The 19,263-nt window shown below is 36.3% G+C and overlaps 1 protein-coding gene across 1 annotated transcript in view; it reads right to left on the reverse strand.

Annotated features, from left to right (window-relative positions):
* Positions 1 to 19,263, reverse strand: part of MTREX (Mtr4 exosome RNA helicase) — a 116,813-nt gene that overhangs the window by 2,545 nt on the left and 95,005 nt on the right. Inside the window, exons 23-26 of the mRNA XM_014860340.3 lie at positions 17,459 to 17,564; positions 13,760 to 13,816; positions 12,228 to 12,390; positions 786 to 890 (exon numbers count right to left, since the gene is read on the reverse strand). Coding sequence (XP_014715826.1) covers positions 786 to 890; positions 12,228 to 12,390; positions 13,760 to 13,816; positions 17,459 to 17,564 — 431 coding nt within the window. The remainder of the gene's footprint in view (positions 1 to 785; positions 891 to 12,227; positions 12,391 to 13,759; positions 13,817 to 17,458; positions 17,565 to 19,263) is intronic.

A 19,263-nucleotide genomic window follows, 5' to 3' on the forward strand; every position in this document is an offset into this window, starting at 1 on the left:
TGTTGTGTCCCCCGCCCCCCCACCCCCTCACCATTACTACCACCGTGGTCTAGCCACCTTTTCTTGGTCTGGTCTTCCTGCTTCCACCTTGCTACTCTACAGACTTGCCCACAATGCAGCAGCAAGAATTGCCTTGAAAAATCCAAGTCAGAGCACACCACTCCTGTGCTCAAAACCTCCAGTCACTCAAAGGGAAAAGCCAAGGGCTGGGAGCTACATGATCATTTCTTTTCTCTCCCATCCCCTACTATTCTACTCATTGCTCACCTTGCTCCTGCCACACTGGCCTCTTGCTGTTGCTCAAGTATGGCAAGCATATGAAAGGCTTAAATGCCACCTTCTGAGTGGAGGCCCCTAGGCCATCTCATCCAGTGCCCAAATTACTTATTGTCTCTTCCTTTGTTTTCTTCTGTAGACTTACCACCACCTGATATATTTCAATTATTGACTTGCTTATTGTCCATCTCCCCACGCTAGAATGTAAGCTCCGTGAAGGCAGGCATTTGTGTCTTTTTCTTCACTGCCGTTATCTCCTAGTTCTAAAAACAATGCCTGGCACATAGTAAGTGTACAATAAATATTTGTAAATGAATATATATAAAATCTCAAAACTTTTTCCTACACAGACCCTCTTTTTAAAATTTTATTTGAACACTACTAGAGGGGCCCTTCACAGCAGTCCAGTGAAGAGCATCTGAAAATTTTCCCCTAGATTGTGGTCAAGAGCTCAAGTCTCACAAGATTTGCCTAAATGACTAGAAAAAGGTTACAGATTGGATACTGACCTTCTGCAAATTTATTTTCCAGCTCAGTGTTTCCAATGGCTTTTGCTGCTTGACACATCTGTCGAAGTAGTTCTTCCAGACGCCTCATACAACGAATTATGCTGCCTGGATAGAAAAGGAAGCAAATCACTTCTAAAATGGAAATAATCAGGAATAGCAGAACTTATGTTAAGAGGCAAGGCAGGAGAACTTGGGATGATTAACTAATAGTACTCTGAGGGACTTCTCATGTAGTAAACCAGCTAGCAAACTTAACTGGCTGACTGCTAGGCACTAGAAAGGCTCTAAAGATGAAAAATTTAATTCCCATCTTTCTCTAATGGTAGCATTATGGATTTATTATAATGTGTTGACACTTGCTCTTACAGAGGTAAGTAAACAAATTGCCCTGAGTGCAGAGGAGAGAGCAATTTTGGGGTGAAGGCTGGCAAAGATGAAGCTGGGTCTATATGAATGAGGTTGTCTATCAGGCAGTGACAAGGGAAGACTACTGAGGCAATGCAGAAAAGCCTGACAAACTGCAGCCATTTGAGGACCCTGAGTGTGGCCTACTGAGGTATCCAGATACCATCCTGTGAAGAGAATGCAACAGGAGATTTTTAAGCAGGGGAGTAACGATCAGATTTGTCAATTTAAAGATGCAATCATTCATTCTTCTTGCCCTTAAATAGACTCTTTCATCAGTGCTTTCTTCACATAGTGTGTCCTCAGGGAAGCACAAAAGAGGACATAAGCCTCCTCTCATTGCATATGACTGCCCGTCTGAGACAAATGTTTGTATCAAAGCTGAACCTATAAACATAGTTTTATTTCTGTCAGATTTACACAGAGGGGCCTGGGATCCTTTTTCTAAGTGCTACCTGCCTAAGTTTAAAACTGTTGGGACTTCATTTTTGGTTTTTTGGTGAGGAAGACTGTCCCTGAGCTAACATCTGTTGCCAATCTTCCTCTTTTAGCTTGAGGAAAATTGTCCCTGAGCTAACATCTGTGCCAATCTTCCTCTGTTTTTTGTATGTGGGATGCCACCACAACATGGCTTGATGAGCCATGTGTCAGTTCACACCCAGGATCTGAACCAGCAAACCCTGGGCTGCCAAAGTGAAGCACACAAACTTAACCACTATACCACTGGGCTGGCCCCTGAGACTTCACCGGCCCCTGAGACTTCATTTTTCTTTTCTTCTTGAGGAAGATTAACCCTGATCTAACATCCACCGCCAATCCTCTTTTTTGCTGAGGAAGATAGGCCCTGTGCTAATATCTGTGCTCATCTTCCTCTGCTTTATATGCAGGACGCTGCCACAGCATGGCTTGATAAGTGGTGTGTGGATCCGAACCGGTGAACCCCAAGCTGCCAAAAAGGAGCCCGTGAACTTAACTGCTATACCACGGGGCCAGCCTCCCAAGATTTCCTTTTTAATATCTGAAATAAATTAGGAATATCAGTTCCCTCTGATTTGCAAGCTGTGAACTCACACTTTAACTAGGTCCTTATAAACTCTTTGCAACAGTGGAATTAACGTTTATCAAGTTCTTGTAATACACTCATTGTGCAGTGTTGAAAGTTCCTTTTTACCTTTTAATGCCCTCCAACATTATGTTCCAATGTGCCCAAGGGGGAGAACAGTGGAGATTTAACTCAGAAAGCAGAATGGAATCTGAGCCTAGACAAAAGTACAATTACAAGGCATTTGCCTAACAGAGTCAGCACAATCCAGTAGGAAGTACCCATGCCCATGCCAAGCACCTTCTCTCCCTGTTGGAAAATCCCAGGAGCCTGGGAAAGTAGCACACGAGGGCCTGGACCAATAAGGACAACACGTCTGGTTTCTGAACCTGCCTATGGGCCAGAGCAATGAAGAGAGATGCTATTTCTGTTAGTGGGAGGTTTATGGGATGAGACTGGTCATAAAGAAGACCACTACCAGCACATAGGTCACCTTATAAGGAAAATGGGGATACCCCTTTAAAAAAGGACAATACCATCTCCTACATATAGGATGTTCACCTACTGAACCAAGGCACCAGGAGTTAGCACCTCCTGGGTTGGAGACGTGGGTTCTAGTCCAGATTGTGTTGCTAAGAAACTACGTCTGCAATCTAGGCCCTTACTCTACTCTCATTTCCCTTTCTCATCTGTAAGATAAATAATAACAATTTAAACAGAGGGCTTGCTCTTCTTAACCCTGGATTTGTCTTACTTGAGATAAGAGACGTACAAATTCTTTGACAAGGGCAAAGCTCTAAAGGAATGTAAGGTCGGAATACGGCCCTTTAGCCAAAATATTCTAAGTCCACTGCTTTTTTGTCCTTCCTTCTCTCCTCCCATTAAAAGTTCCATGGAGTTCTTGGAAAAAACCTCCAGCACTCAATTACAGCCTATTTCCAATACACAATTCTATCAAAGTTACTGGCTCCTAGCAGAGAAGTTTACTAGATGAGAGTCAACAGCCAAAATGGCAGCCAGAATAGAGATACAATTCCATAAAATCTAACCCTGAAACACTAGAGTCAAGAGTGAAACCTCACCTTCCATACACACATCTTACAATAACCCTGAGGGCTTTCTTGTAAAGAAAGAGTAAAGTAATTGACGTTTATAATGACATCTGGGCATCAAGGAAAGGTAAAATTTGGCTGAATTAGTTTTGAGGAAAAAGTGTGATGTCCAACATTTTCTGAGCACTTATTTTGTGGTAGGTCTGTAAACTGTATTTTATATAAATTTTCTCCTGTTTGACCCTTACAATTCCATAAGGCAACTACTGTTATTATCCCTATTTTACAAAAAGGAGAAACTCAGAGAAGTTACACACATAACTTGACCAAAGTCAGAGCCAGAAGTACATGATTTGAATCCAGACAGTAAGATTCTAAAGCCCAAGCATTTAACCTTATTATATTATAGTGCCTCAAAGAAATAATTTATTTTCTAAATTTTCTATAATAAATATGTATTACTTTTATAAATTTCAATTTATAATTAAATTCAGTTTATAAATTTAAAATAATATTTTTTAACTGTAAATATTTTGTAAGTTTTCTAGGCCTTACTCTAAGTTCTTCACTTCTCTAGAAATCTTCTTTGCCAGGTAATGCCAAAGAATTTATATTAATGGATTTTAAGAAGTAGAAAGTAGTAAAAGTTGGGAAGTAGGAGCCAGTCAGATAAAGGGTTTGTTTTCTGAATTTGGCAGATAGTCATTCGTGACTTGTGGTAACTTCAGTGAAAGAGGGCACCAGGTTACTGTGGATCAAGAAGGAAATGAGAGGTAGGGAACCGAACATGGTCTATTCTTGACTACTCTCTTTCCAAGCCTGTCTATAAAAGGAATGAGGGTTTGAGGGTGATGATGACAACAAAATAACCCTTACTAAAAAATGACTGCAGCAGCTAAGATTTATTGAAAGCTCTATGCCAGGCACTATGCTAAAGGCTCTACATGCACCATGTTATCCTCACAATGAGGTAGGAACTATTATCCTCCCCATTTTATAGCCAAAGAAACTGAGGCACAGTTAAGTAACTTGCCCAGGATCATTAATCTAGTGAGCGGGTAAGATTTGAGCCCAAGATTTGTGCTCTTGCTCTTAACTATGTTGGTGGCTGGAGAAGGTGTGGATGAGAAATATAAGCATATTTATATGCTAAAATGGCAGCAGGAAGGATGTGATTCAAGACTGAGGAGGGTAAAGAAAAGCATGGAGAAGGCTCTGGGATTCAGAACAATGGGAGAAGGGCCCTTCCTCTGAAGAGGAAATAGGGGAGAGGACATATGCACGTGAGTTTCTAGGTAAGAAGACAGGCCTAATGGCTTCTCCCTTTCCTCTGTAGCAGGACTGATCACCTAGAAAGCTTGAGCAGAGTTGAGGCAGATGCTTGAGGAGAGCAGTGATGATCTGGAAGTGCCTCTAAGAGAAGTAGCAGAGGAAGCCCAGAGAGAAGTCCTACATAGACGACACAGTCTCTGGAGGTGGACAGACCAGGGATCAGCTGTGCCATTTAGTACTTAAGGGACTGTACTAGCAAGCTGTGGGAAAGACTAAATGAGGTAGTATGTTCAAGGTGCCTGGCACATAGCTGGTGCTCAGTAATTTTCTACTACTACTACTACTACTGCTGCTGCTACTGCTACTGCTACTACTGCTTTTACTACTACTTCTTCTATGAAAGCATAGGAACAGACAAAGTGAATTATTAGACTGATCCAGCTGGTGGTACATAAAGCAGATAGAAGAACAAGAATTTCAGTTGCTTCCTAGAAATGGGGAACTATCTGAGGGGCTCAGAAGGAAGGTTCTTTCGAAGCAGAATGGCTATGTCCTCTCCACACAGGCCTCCAAGAGAATGAGGAAGTAGCTATGTGATATCTACCTTGAGTTTACTTTTTGTTACTGAGGTAACTCATTTTGCCCCTAATAAACTATTCCAAAATTTTGAAAATTAACAGAACAGGTGAAAAATAAATAAGACTTGCTGCTGCTTCTACTAGTAACCTTTAACAAAGAAAACTGATTTCACAGAAGATATTGTTTCCAAGTAGGAGAGACTAAATCATTAGTCACTCCCAACATTATTCTACCATGTTACAACGAGAAACCAAAGAGGTGGTCAGTGCCTTTCAAGTTCAGGTTAACAGTTCAGATCTAGGATTAGAAACGAAGTCTACCAATACTGCTTTGTTGGAAATGGCAAAGATAACTGTCTGTATTAGCTACTCTTGAGAACAACAGCTTCCCTTTCAACTGTGAGGCTAAGAGTTCTTGGAGAACTTGTAAAAGTTGGAACCCTGTAAAAGTTGAAAATACTATTTTGTTTTTTTGCTGTGAACTTGGCTGAGGAAATTAAATGTGAAATGAAGAGACAGGACCAAGGAAGAAGAAAGCTCACTTAGTGGCTTAAGTGAGAAAAAAAATAAAGCAGGTCTTAATGGCACCTGAAGGATAGGTACACAGGTGAGACAGGGAGGATAAAAATACACAAAACACCCTGAGGTTACAATATGGAAGAGGATGGGGCTGAAAGCCAAACCACGAAGCAAACACAACCAGCTTCACAGATATGGGTAGCCTATTTCCTGGGAACAGGAGGCAGCCAGGGTGGCCACTAGCCATTATAGGATCAGAAGGCAGCATCCTCTAGGTCCACGGCTAAATTCATGGCTTGACAAATGGACAGCATCTTTATCTCTTCCTCTGGATGGGACAAGATTTCAGCTTCTACCTCCCCTTCCATTGGGTGCCCTTGTGCAGGGCACAAGCAACATTAACGAGAGGGTGGCAGTCCCACAGGCAGCTGGGGAGCCTATGCCCCTCTGCATCCCAGGAGAAACAGGGCTCCTCTAACTGCTCAAAAACCCAATACTATTCATTCAAATGCTCACAGGAAGCTGGGGTGAGTCTGTTTCGGTCCTGACTCAAACATAAGGTTCTGGATGGTCCACGTGTGATATTTTTATATTAGGATAATCACTTGTGGACCCTCAGTTATATCTTTAAAAGTATTATTTTACAAACTTCAATCATTAGTGTATCACTCACATTTTTGTGGTAACACTTTTACTTAAATAAATGACTTTAAAAAGAACTCGTTTTTTATAAATAGGTCATAATTAATAAAAACAAACGTTACAGGAATAAAACAATGCTATTAATTCTAGCTAGATGCTGCTGCCAACAAAATGTTGATCACCCAGACATATTATAGGCACCTCAAACTCAACATTTCCAAAAAGTGAACCCATCACTTTCCATCCAAATCTTTTCCATTAGCCTAAGAAAAATTTCATTTTACTCATTTATAAAGTAGAGATATAATAATAATTCCTACTCTGATGGGGTTATTGTGAGAAATGAATGAAGTAATGTATGTAAAGTGCTTAACAAGTGTCAACAATACAATAAGAGCTCAATAAATATTGGCTACATTTGTTAGTTCTATTTGCAGCTGCTAGGAATGCTGGGCTCCAATAGTGCCTTGCAATGAAAGGGGAAATCCAGTTGCAATAACTTTTGGGTGTCTAAAGAGAGGGTAGGCGTTGGGATGGAGAAGGTAATTAACATCGTATTACCTATGCAACCAGATATTACGTGTTTATTTTGCAAATGCTTCTAATCAAAGAGAATTAAATTAGGTAGTGGCTAAAAATGTAAATAGTGCTTTAAAAAAGGAATAACAGATTCTCACAAATCATTTAGGATTGAAATAAAATTCTTTTCAAAGTCGTCTGCTATGTAGGGCATTGGAGAGCCAGGTACCCTCTCTCACAAACAAACTTTATTTTGACTGATTTGAATTGTGTACCAGGAAAACACAGATAACCTAATATCGTCTGGTGTTTCTACAAATTGAGTAACTCACGTTAATAACCAGAATCTACAAAAGGTATCAGAGAGGCCAAACCATATGAAGTAAATTGCTAAGATAAGGTATAAACTAAAGCAACAGAACTAACGTCCAAGCCAGTGAGCACTGCCGTGTTACACTTTAACACTCCAACTCAATTTCTGGAAATTTTAGTGCTGACAGTTTCAGATGACATGAGAACAGTTAAGAAAATGAGGCCAGGAGGTACAGGGTTGCACATATAATGGCTGTGGCTGTTGGCCAGAGTTTTGTCAACAAATCACCGTATATGTGTGTGTGTGTGTGTGTGTGTGCACAAACACTGTCCAGAGCTGCCTGCAGCATAAACGCTATTCCCCACGGGGATTAATGAAGACTACTGTGAATTATCTAGCATGTTTCCTACCTACTACAGTTCTCTGTAGTCCAAGGGTTCTCTTTATTCCCAGCTTTGCAAATCATTCTGCCTCATCAATTAGGACCAGCTAGATTAACTGCTAGGAAAAAAAAGCTACAAAGCCATAACCCACCCCCAGACTATCTGAAGCTGACCAAATGGAAATAAACACAGTAACATAATGGTTTGTTACAAATCGTTTTTTCTAGTCTTGCCAAAGTAGTATTGAGTATTAGAAAGCAAAATTGAATTCTTACTAGTTACTGCCTTTTCAAAAAAAAAATATTGTGGGGGCTGGCCTGGTGACGTAGTGGTTAAGTTTGCGTGCTGTGCTTTGGTGGCCTGGGGTTTGCAGGTTCAGACCCCGGGGGGTGGACTTATACACCACACATCAAGCCATGCTGTGGTGGCATCTCACATACAAAAAAATAGAGGAAATTGGCAATGGATGTTAGGTCAGGGCCAAACTTCCTCACCAAAATAAATAAATAAATAAATAAATTGTGGCAAGATACACAGAATGTAAAAGTCACCACTTTAACCATTTTAAAGTGTACAATTCAACGTCACTGCCCTTTTCTATACTCGGGTTTTACATCACCATTCTGGAAGAACTCATATAAAGATTTAATTCACATAGCATAAAATTTACCCTTTTATTTACTTGTACAGTTCAGTGGTTTTTGGTATATTTGGGGTTGTACAACCATAATCACTATCTAATTTTAGAATATTTTTTATCACCCAAAAAGAAACCCACACCCATGAAAGCAGTCACTCCTAGTTCTGTACCACTGTCCTCCCGCCCATGGAAACCACTTTTTGTCTGTCTCTTAACTTTCTGTCTCTATGGATTTGCCTATTCTGGATATTTCATATAAATGGAATCATATAATAGGTGGTCTTTGTATCTGCCTTCTTTCACTTAGAACCTTAATGTGTTCAGAGTTCATCCCTATTTTAGCATGAATCAGTACTTCATTCCTTTTTATAGTTTAATACTGTTCCATTGTATGGATATACCACAATTTAATTATTCACTCACTGACACACATTTGGGCGCACATGCTTTAAGGGCAATTTTGCAAATATCAGTTTCATCTGGTTCTTGAACAAAATAACATCATTCTCATTGAGGATGGAAAGGAACACATTTCTCTCAACAGTATTTCTACCTCCAGCTTTCTAGCATTCCCAAAAGTGGTTCCCCACAGTTCATGCCCTGCATCTAATTTAGTACTCCTAAATAGGCAGTTTTAATGAGTTTGGCCTGAGGTTAGGATCACAAATATATTTTCCTGCAATTATTTACCACTAGATCCCAGCTTAGGCTGAACTCTTTTTGGAGGGCATACCCTGCTGCTCGCACAGTGCCTGATCCCCACTAGGGCCTTAGTAATTATGCATCAAATGAGTAAGTATCATGTACTAATTCCTAAGTCATTTAGTACTAAAATTGTGTCAAAATTTAAACACAGAAATGATGCATATTAATAACATGTTACTTTATTATTGGCAAAAGTATTTTTAAAAATAAATCCACTGGAAAATCCCTTATGACACTGATGTAGCCTTTCCTAGAGAGGGTAAAACCATGCCAGCTGAAAGGCACTTGAGAAGAACATGTGGTGAGGGCAGAGTGTGGAAATGCACTACACAGCATTTGTTTTAAAAACCTATGGCAAGCAGAAGTAAAGTAAATACTTTTAAGTGATAACTTGTCACAGGAGCCTTCCTGATGACATGTACACTGTGGAAAGAAGTCTTTCGTGCATAATGAAGAGTACAATATTGTTTTGGTATAGACAGAAATAAATAGTAACGGGCTCTGTCGAGGTTACAATGGATCTACTACATGGATTAGTAGACTGAAACTCTAGGCTTTAGCCTATATGAGTTATTTTTTAAAATTGCTATTCAAGTTGAGTTTGATGGAAATAAGAAGCATCTATGTTCTATCTTTTTTCTCAGGGTGATAAAAGAGGAAATAGTTATTTATATGAAGTCTTCAACATTCCACAAGTGAATCACAGTATAAATTCTTCTCTTGCATCAAACATCCCCCAAAGACATTATAGTGTTAACTAGCTCCAGCTAATATTTGAAAAATACTTAAAACTAATTCTGAGGTTCATGATATAAAATGATTAGACACTTTTATTTTCATATAAAAAGAAAATTAAAACTCTAATTAGAAACAAATATGATTTGAGCACAGCACATTAAAAAGTTTTAACATAATCATTTTCTGCCTGTAAAAATAAAAACACTAGAGTTATGGGCTAGAGCTCTGATTACAGTATTTTCCCAATTATATAAAGCATGTACAATAATAAGATGAGGAGAATGGCTATTCTGAAATGGAAAAACTACGTAACAACATGATTAAAAAAGGGGGGGAGGGTGGAGAGAGAGACACAGTATGCTGGAAAAAGGAAATATTATCCTAAATAAATCAAGGTTCTCAGTTCTATTTTTGTTTAATTAACATGTTTATTTTTAAGAGCTAATATATAGTCTATTCCAATTTTAGAACGAAAAAGTGTAGCTGATATACTGGCACCCAGACCAGAAAAACATGAAAATTGTGCTGTTAGACTCGATTTCAAGTTATAAACTGAATTCCTCGTAGTTTCAAACTTAGAATTCTCAAGCAAACTGTGATGCAGAAATAGCCCCAAGGAATTGAAAAAGGGCAAAACAGATTTCAGGAGTGCTAGTATGCTGTGGAAAAGGTTAACTCACAGGTGCTAAAATCTTCAATTTTAGCAGTTTAGGGTTTATCTTCCATACTGTGATAACTTTTCCATTTAAGTACAAAGAACAGAAAAATAATCCACAAAGACAATTTTATGGGACTCCCTATTCCAGGTCTATTGCTTCTTGATTTTTCCTAAAACAAACAAAGAAAATAAAACAAAACCTACTCTCCACATTGCACCACTATTGTTTTATGTCATTGTACTTGACTTCTCAAGAGAAGCAGAGATTATATAAATATGAGCTAATACATTAACAAGTCTTGGATTATTTAGGCATAGAGCAATCATTAGTTTCATTCTTATGTTTCAAGATGTCAGACTGAAGATTGGTGGTGCTGTATTTGATTGCCTTGGCACCTCTGAAACATACAAGCCATCATACATCTACCCATGTGTTAAGCAATGTTCGCAAGTGAGGTAGGTCATGCTTCCCTCTTCTCACAGCCTCAACTGTAGCTACCCACCATGAACATCACAGACCTTCCTACCATTCCTACGAGCATGAATTTTCAGTGGATGGAGATGCTATAAGCTAGGGTATGATTTAAGAAGTCTCTAGGTAATCCAAAATTCAAGGATAAGGTATTATGGTACTTAGATGAAGCTATCAATTACCATGTGACTTGTAGTCACAGAGGCCAGGGTTCAAATCACAGTGCCATCACATACTACACCTCCATGGCCTTGGCCAAATTATTTACCTTTTAAAAAATTCAGTCTCCTTGTGCACAGTGGAAACAATAGTATCTACCCTGAGTTGCTGTTTTGGTGATTAGATATAAATTATATAAAGGGCTTAGCACAATGCCTGGTACATAGGAATTAATAAATAATGACCTTCCCAATAGCAGAATATAGTATTCACAGGAAACTTTTTGGGACCATATTACTAAATGATCATTTAATAGAAGCTTAGAAATAAACTTTAGGGAAAGGACTAAAATAGCACATCATAACAAAAGAATAAGGTACTATGAACTGTAACCTTTGGGACTTTAAAACCCATAAAGTTCAATGTAGTGAAGTAAAGGCTCATAATTGAAAATTTTCATATTCTGTTGCAGAGAGGTTTAACTTACACATCATAAAAATCATTGATTCATAAACTCAGTAATCTATTAGTCTTAAATAATATCAGTTAAAAAGCATATAATATTTGGTGTATTAAAATATAATTCTTCTAAAAATAGAACTATAAGCAATAGTAAGTTATTTTTAAATATTATTATAATCTTTATGACATTAAAGATAATTTATTTTCCTTTTTAAGAAAGTTCAATATAAATATCTAATTTACTATTATAAATATCTACATAAACCAATCTTTTGGCAATGAATACAGCATTTCTAACTATGGTCTTCTTTAAATTTTGCTCCTTGAATTCACTTGTAATTATTCCTTATATATTCCCTTTGCCTTTATTTTTTCACTTAAAATTTCTCTTCAATTGAGTAATAGTTATTCTTCAGTTTCCTGAAATTCTGCTCATTAATCTGATTTGTGCTGATGCAACAATCTGAGGGAGGCCAAGTTTGTCATTAGAAGTGCAATGATGGACAGCATTTTCAGCTTTGCTATTTTCTAGTGGAATTATACAGCAAGCTATTAAGTTATCATGCAAATAAAACCAAAAAGTAAAAATATCCACACAAATATGACTTACCAGGATCATCTGTTTATCTGTGATTACAGAGACCTTTCCACATGATTACAAACTGTTAAAACAGTTCCCTAAGGAATTTATAATGAGCAGATTGTGCTTATTAAATAACACAAAGGATTTGTGAAGAATATTTTTGATCTACACAGGCAGAAGATTCAATTTTTTTACCAAAAGTTAAAAATCATATATTCCTGTTTAGTTAAAAAAAATGCCACCCCCTAAGTATATTTCTTACATCAAAAAAAAATGCATGTATACAAACTTGAACCATACCTTCAAAGACATCTGTCATTTTGCAGATATGAGCAAATGTAGCTCCAGTTGCCCAGGTATATACTACATCCATCAAGTGAGGTTTGAATGAGCTTAGATAAGTTTCCTCATCAATTTCCAATTTGGCTTCTGCTGAAACTTTTGCAATTCTTTTAGCACATTCCTTTGAAGACAAAAGATATACTTAAAATTTCTTATTATGATCTCCTATATCACTTTTTCTTTAGGTTTTCAAGGCCAGTATTCCACAGGCTCCTTTTGTCTTCCTCAGTAATATGTCTGCAATTTGGATATCTGGCTTCTAAGTAGCCACAGTGCCTGTTCCATTGCTAAGAGATCAAACACCGAAGTTTTCCTATTACACTGAAGTAATTAACTAAGAAAAATATATCAAGGGCATGATTTTCACCCAGTTATACCTTTTCTACGAAAAACAGAACTCTTCATTAAAATTATTCAAGAGTATCATTTAATTAATCTCTAACTGTTTAATTAATAAAATAAAACAAAAACAACAAAACAGATTTAGAGAAACACGAATCCCATGGCAAAATGATGCTTCTCCACTAAAAATACTTTAAAAAATGTAAATCTTGGGGCTAGCCCAGTGGCATACTGGTGAAATTTGCATGCTCCGCTTTGGTGGCCTGGGGTTCGCGGGTTTGGATCCCAGGCACAGACCTACACACTCCTCATCAAGCCATGCTGTGGAGGAATCCCACATATAAAACAGAGGAAGACTGACAAAGATGATAGCTCAGGGACAACCTTCCTCACACACATACAAAAAAGGTAAATCTTTTCTTTTCCCCACAATGAGAAATTTAGATTCATTCTTTTCTTCTTGGTAATCTAAAAGGTCAAAAACTCCTAGGTCTAAAAAGACTTCCCCGGTTCTGGAAGTGTAAATTTGTTAGTAATATTAAGGGATGCTAAATGTTCTATTGGAGGGGCCTATTTTTATGATCCACTTTTTATTCCTCTCTTGCAATGTCTTATAGTTCTTTTTTCCCTGTCTTTCTGTCTAATGTTGAAAAGGTAGATAAAAATTAATGCATCCTAAGAAAATAAAAGACACAAATTTATGACTATAAACTACTATGGCTTTGAGGACCCAGAGATAAATAATTTCTTAGGATAAAACAGATTTTAAAATTTGTTGTAAACTAGGATGGAAAAGTGTACAAAAAATTAAGCTAACTACATCCTACTCCATCAAGATGCGATTCTTAATACCAAGGAAAACAATGCAAGCACTGAACTGCTGGTATAGCCTATCTACATTATGCAGTGCTAAATCTGCACTCATAGCAACTCTATACAATTTATTACATTGGTGGGGGGAATCTTTAAGTATTAAAATAAAAATCACAAATGATATTATCAATAGCATTAAATGTTAACATCAAGAGACATATTTAATCTCAGAGGAAGTTGTCTCTGTGGAATAATAAATACTATGATAAGACTGTCAAAAATGTTTATTTTATAATATTCTCTTCATAAAATATATAGTTGGAAAAAAATCTTACCTGCATTTGACGAAGTGGTCCTGCTAATTGCTCTGTTAATTTGGGCATCTCACTAGACTATAAAAGAAAAGATATAAAAAGATTAGATGTAATAATCTTAAGTTGAAAATGCAGTATATACTATCACAAAGTTTTCATGATATCCATTATCAAATTATAAGACCTTAGTCATTAGCATTTAGTTTCTAGTCAACTCTTAGTTTATTTAAACAAAATTACCACTCCTCTCATTCTAAATTATAATATTATTTCAGAAGAAAATATTACACTGCTAAATTTGCAAACTGTGCTAATCTAGCTATTTTCTGTGACCATAAATGGAACTGAGGGAGAGCAAATATTGTAAACATGCGTAGTAGTTTAGTTACATCAACATTATTATTATAAACTTTTTATCTTAGTTTGACTCTGAAACAGTTCTGGCTTCTAGGGAACTCTTAATTCATGGAAACTAAAAATCTGGGCTCAAGAATGTTAGAAATAATGCTCTCAATTTTAATGTTATTCAGATACTTCTAGCTCTCTAATCACGTATAAGATAGTTAAAAGTTTAATCTGAATTTCAGTGTTCTTAATATTGCCTTCCCAATTAGTGAAAAGTTCATCAATTTCTCAATTAGAATAATAGGAGTTTCAGGTCTATTACTAACTAGCCAAATGAACTTGGACAAGCTGCTTGAATTGTGTGTGTTGGTTTCTTACCCTGTCAAAGAGAAATAATAAGGTCAGATCCTCAAAACCTATAGCCTTATGATTAGAACAAAGACATTATTAGTGCACAATTTTTGACAAAGATAAACTTTTATCAAGATTAGTATGTGTGTGTGGGGGGGACAGGGACAGGATTTAACGTAATTATAGGCAAATTTTCAAGAAAGCAATTATGGGTTAGTTCCAACAGATCTGTCTCTGTTTTAAGCATCAGTACTTATACAGAACTTAGTTTTGATTTGCATCATGTATATATACATATATATGTGTGTGTATTATATAATAAAATCATGACCCAGGTTCTGCATTATTCCTGTTAAAACAAAAAATCATGACGAGTGATGAAAAAGCAAAATGGCTAGAATGAACTCACTATCTCAGTTTAACAGTGAAAACAATCCAAGACTGCTAAATGTCTTTGATATTGTATCCATTCATGGTCAATAGTTACTGAGTTCTTCCTCTGCTGGGCACTATAAGTAGCAGGCACTGGTCCTGACATAAGTAAACTAAGTGTGATTTTTACCAATGCTTTCCCACCAGGTATGTGCACAGTTTGCTCCCTCATTTCTTCTTTAAGTTGCAATTCAAATTTCACTCTATCAGTGAGGTCTTTTCTAATCATCTTGTTTAAAATAGTAACCCCATCCCCCCAAGGATTTCTATCTGTCTCCTGTGCTTCACTTTTCTCCAAACCCCTCCTCACCATTTGACATAAAATGTGCGTACTTTATTTCTTTACTGTTTATCTTCATTCACTAGCATAAGTATCATGAAAGCAAAAATTTTCACTGTATCTCTAGTGCCTAGACCTGTGCATTGCATAGAGTGGGTGCTTAAAAAATACTTGTAGATACTTGATATTTTTATTATAAAGATTGTATGTAACATTTAAATTACTTTTAATGATATGAAAAAATGTGGGGGCGCAGTTTTAGAAAGAACACATTTTAAAATAGAAGTTAGGGGGCTGGCTCCGTGGCTGAGTGGTTAAGTTCACACGCTCTGCTGTGGCGGCCCAGGGTTCAGATCCTGGGTGCGGACATGGCACCACTCGTCAGGCCAAGTTGAGGCGGCGTCCCACATCCCACAACTAGAATGACGTGCAACTAAGATATACAACTGTGTACGGGGGGGAGGGTTGGGGAGATAAAGCAGAGGAAAAAAAAAAAGATTGGCAACAGTTGTTAGCCCAGGTGCCAATCTTTGAAAAAAAAAATTTAATTAATTAATTAAATAAAATAGAAGTCAGTATATCAAGCAGACTTTATTGTATTATTTTTTTCTGCTGAGGAAGATTCACCCTGAGCTAACATTTGTTGCCAATCTTCCTCTATTTTGTCTCTGGGTTGCTGCCACAGCATGGCCTCTGATGAATGGTGTAGGTCTGTGCCTGGGCTGCTGAAGCGGAGTGTGCCAAACTTAACCACTAGGCCTCTTGGGCCGGCCCCAGACTTGATTATATTTTTAACGAGTATCTTACTATATTTACCTTTCTTTCTGGCTAGAAAACATTCTTTTAGAAGTATCAACAAAATTCCATGTGACTTTTAATACAATTTTCCATCTAACTGTTGAAAGGCACCACAAGAATTGATGACACTTCTTATAACACAGTGTAGCTTCACTGAATTTATCTTAAGCACACATAGTGATATCTTGCCCCAAGATTTAAGGGTTCTCTTTTGGCTAAGGCAACTCCATTGTAGAGGTAACCTACTTGACCTCTCAGAAGACAGAATTCTTGTAGTGCCACATTAAAAAGAAAAAGCTCAATGCAAGAAATTAGCTACAAGGCAAAGTTTGACAAAGGCAGAAGACCACCAATCCCCAAGCAATCTCTTAAACCTTAGATCTGTTCAAAGAAAATCTGATAAATATTCTTAACAATTACTTGGAAATTAATGTAATAAAATTTTGAACCTAAGAAAAAAAACAGCCAAACATAATGCATTCTCCATGTACAAACTACTTTATAGGTGCATAGTAGGCATTCTCAGGATAGCATAAATTGTTTTGGGATTACTGTCCTGTTTGTTATAATCGCCACTATACCTGTAATTCTGACCTGTAATCAGGGAGCTGAGAGAAAAGTATCTACTACATCAAGAAGTAATGTACTTGATCTGATTAATAAATAAGGAAATAGTTAACAGGTAAACAGATCAATGGCAGAACTGAAAAAACAATTTGTTCTTTCACAATTTACTTAAAAGTTAATGTGTATATAGTAAAAGGTCCTCTAAAAATTTAGACAGCAGTGTTAAAATTATTTTTAGAAGGCAAATGTCCTTATCTTACTGTTATTTTGTCCATGTTATCCACAATGAATAGTTTTAAATTTGAAATGTGAAACATGTGTTTTACTTTTTAAAACAAATCACACTGGTTTTTGGAATAACCAAGTGTGATTAGTATTCTTGTGGTGCTCCATCCAGCACTTCATTTTTTGATTTAAGAGCTGCTGAAAGTGAACTAACTACTCACATGAAAAAATTATTGCTAAACCGGCAATGAGAATCTTACGCCCACTATCTCAGACCTTGCCTATGAAAACTAAGACTTCAGCTGCTTCAGAGTTATTCTCCAATACTGGGAGGAGGAATATTAATTTAACTTTACTATCCCCTTTCACTTTTACTAGTTTTACCTAATCTTACTTTTTCTTTTTCTTTCTAGGACTGTCTGACTAGGCCAGAGGTTCAAACAATGCATTGGGTTATAGAACAAACTTAAAACTTGGAATCTGGTTAATGATGACTGTCCACAAATAAAATCCTATTTTACTCTCCTTTCTGATGATACACATTTAATTATTTCTCTTACTAAATTTGTGTTAAAGTTGCACTGATTTCTAATTAACATTACCCATATGTAAATATGAAGTAAATATGAAGTAATATTTTTATAATAAAAAATAGCACAATAGTATTAAAATTATAGTATGTGTGAATTAATGAATAAAATGTGCTAAATCTATCAACTCACATTCTCTTGAAACACAAAGCAGCTTAGGAGTGCCGTTGCCTGTTCTGCAGATAGGTCATTGAAAAGGCCATTAAACATCATCTCAGTTAGAAGGAGCTCATCAGCACTACACCGCCACAAAAAAAAAGAATAAGTTTCAAATGTCAGGATATAAAAATATACATATGCACTCATACATCCTTAAAATGCAGTTTTAATAAAATGTATTATTTGACCATGAAGAGTAATCATTGAGGAGTGACAAAGATTTATTTAATTAAGGAACCAACAGGTCTCTGTATTTACCAACACACAAATAACAAATGTAAAATGGGTATTTTATATAAAGATCCCATTCCAAAAACACCAAAATGCACATATTCACTGAAATAAAGAACCATGTCTTAACTCTCAATATACCGGGAAAAATAGTCATCAGCATTTATTATCTGGATACAAGGACCCTTTTAATTATTTTTCACTTTATGTTACAAATAATTTATAAAGAGATAATGAAAAACTTTATTAATAACCTTAATTAGAATGTATGCATAGCAGACACACATTTTATTCCATAGTTTCCTAGTGCTGAGAATGTATATAACCAAGATGGGCAGTGGCCTTTGAATGCAACAAAGTGCTGCTCATCAACTGTCATCCACGAATCTGGACTATATCAATCTAGTAAATACTATCCCAGATTTCAAATATACCTCTGATAGGTACTAGCTCACCATTACTTCTCTTTCTTCTTGCATTTGCCTTGTTAAAACATACTACTGACTACTTCAGAGATTTTAAATACATCTCTTTCAGGTTCCAGCTTATCGTTATTTTTGATTCCTCTTTACATCATCAAAATACAGTATTTTAAAAAACTTTGAGAAGTCATAACTTCGTTGAAGAAAGGCCATCTTCTCTGCTCCATAACTGTACAACATTTTCACTATTCAGGTTTATATTACAAAGATAGAAGACTTACATTATAAAGATTAGAACGATCAATCCAACATTTTTTTTCATCTCTTCATCACCTGTTTAACAATTCCCCTATATTTATAACTATCTTCAGTATTTGACCACTTAAGAACCGTGCAAGGAAAATTTAGTGTACAAATCATAAAAAATGAAAGACTATTGTCACAAATCCTTTTTAGCAAAATGAGATGATCCAAGTTCTTATCATAAAACATTACGTTACTAAGTCCTTCCTGTTGAACAGAAAGGAGAGTAAAATAAGTAAGAATCTTAGAATTTTCTTTTTGTTCTTAGAAATACATTATTCCCTCACTGATTCTTGAGTTTGAGAATTTACCTAGGGTCTGAGAGTTTGCTTATATGATCAATTTCACTATCATCACTGTGTCTAGAGTACTTTTTGTCTTTTTGTGTAATCATCTGATTTGAGTAATAATTGTAAAATATCTTTCTGTTATTTTTCTCTTTGCCATCATGGGTGGGTGGAAAACAAAAAATTCTGAATTCTCAATCATGTTCAATGAATGCTAAAAAAAGACTACAAAGAATGTCTCTAGAATTCTATAATCAAAGTTCCATAAAGTATCTTACACATATAAAAGGGTTTAATGGACCCATTTAGCAACTGTAAGGGTTTTATCTACTTAAAAAAAGGGCAAATATTTTTTTTTGGAAGACTTCTAAAAAAGAATAAAGTCATGAACTATCAAAATCTTTATAAACAGTTGTAACTATTCAAAAGTAAAGTCAAAAACTAAATTTGGGTTCCTAATGGTAAACTGAGAGTTAAGCCAAGCAAAGAGGACAATAATACAAATAAGGCAAGACGATTTCAAGGAACTACAGAC

Source organism: Equus asinus, chromosome 10 (assembly GCF_041296235.1).
Source record: "Equus asinus isolate D_3611 breed Donkey chromosome 10, EquAss-T2T_v2, whole genome shotgun sequence".
Classification (NCBI taxonomy): Eukaryota; Metazoa; Chordata; class Mammalia; order Perissodactyla; family Equidae; genus Equus; species Equus asinus.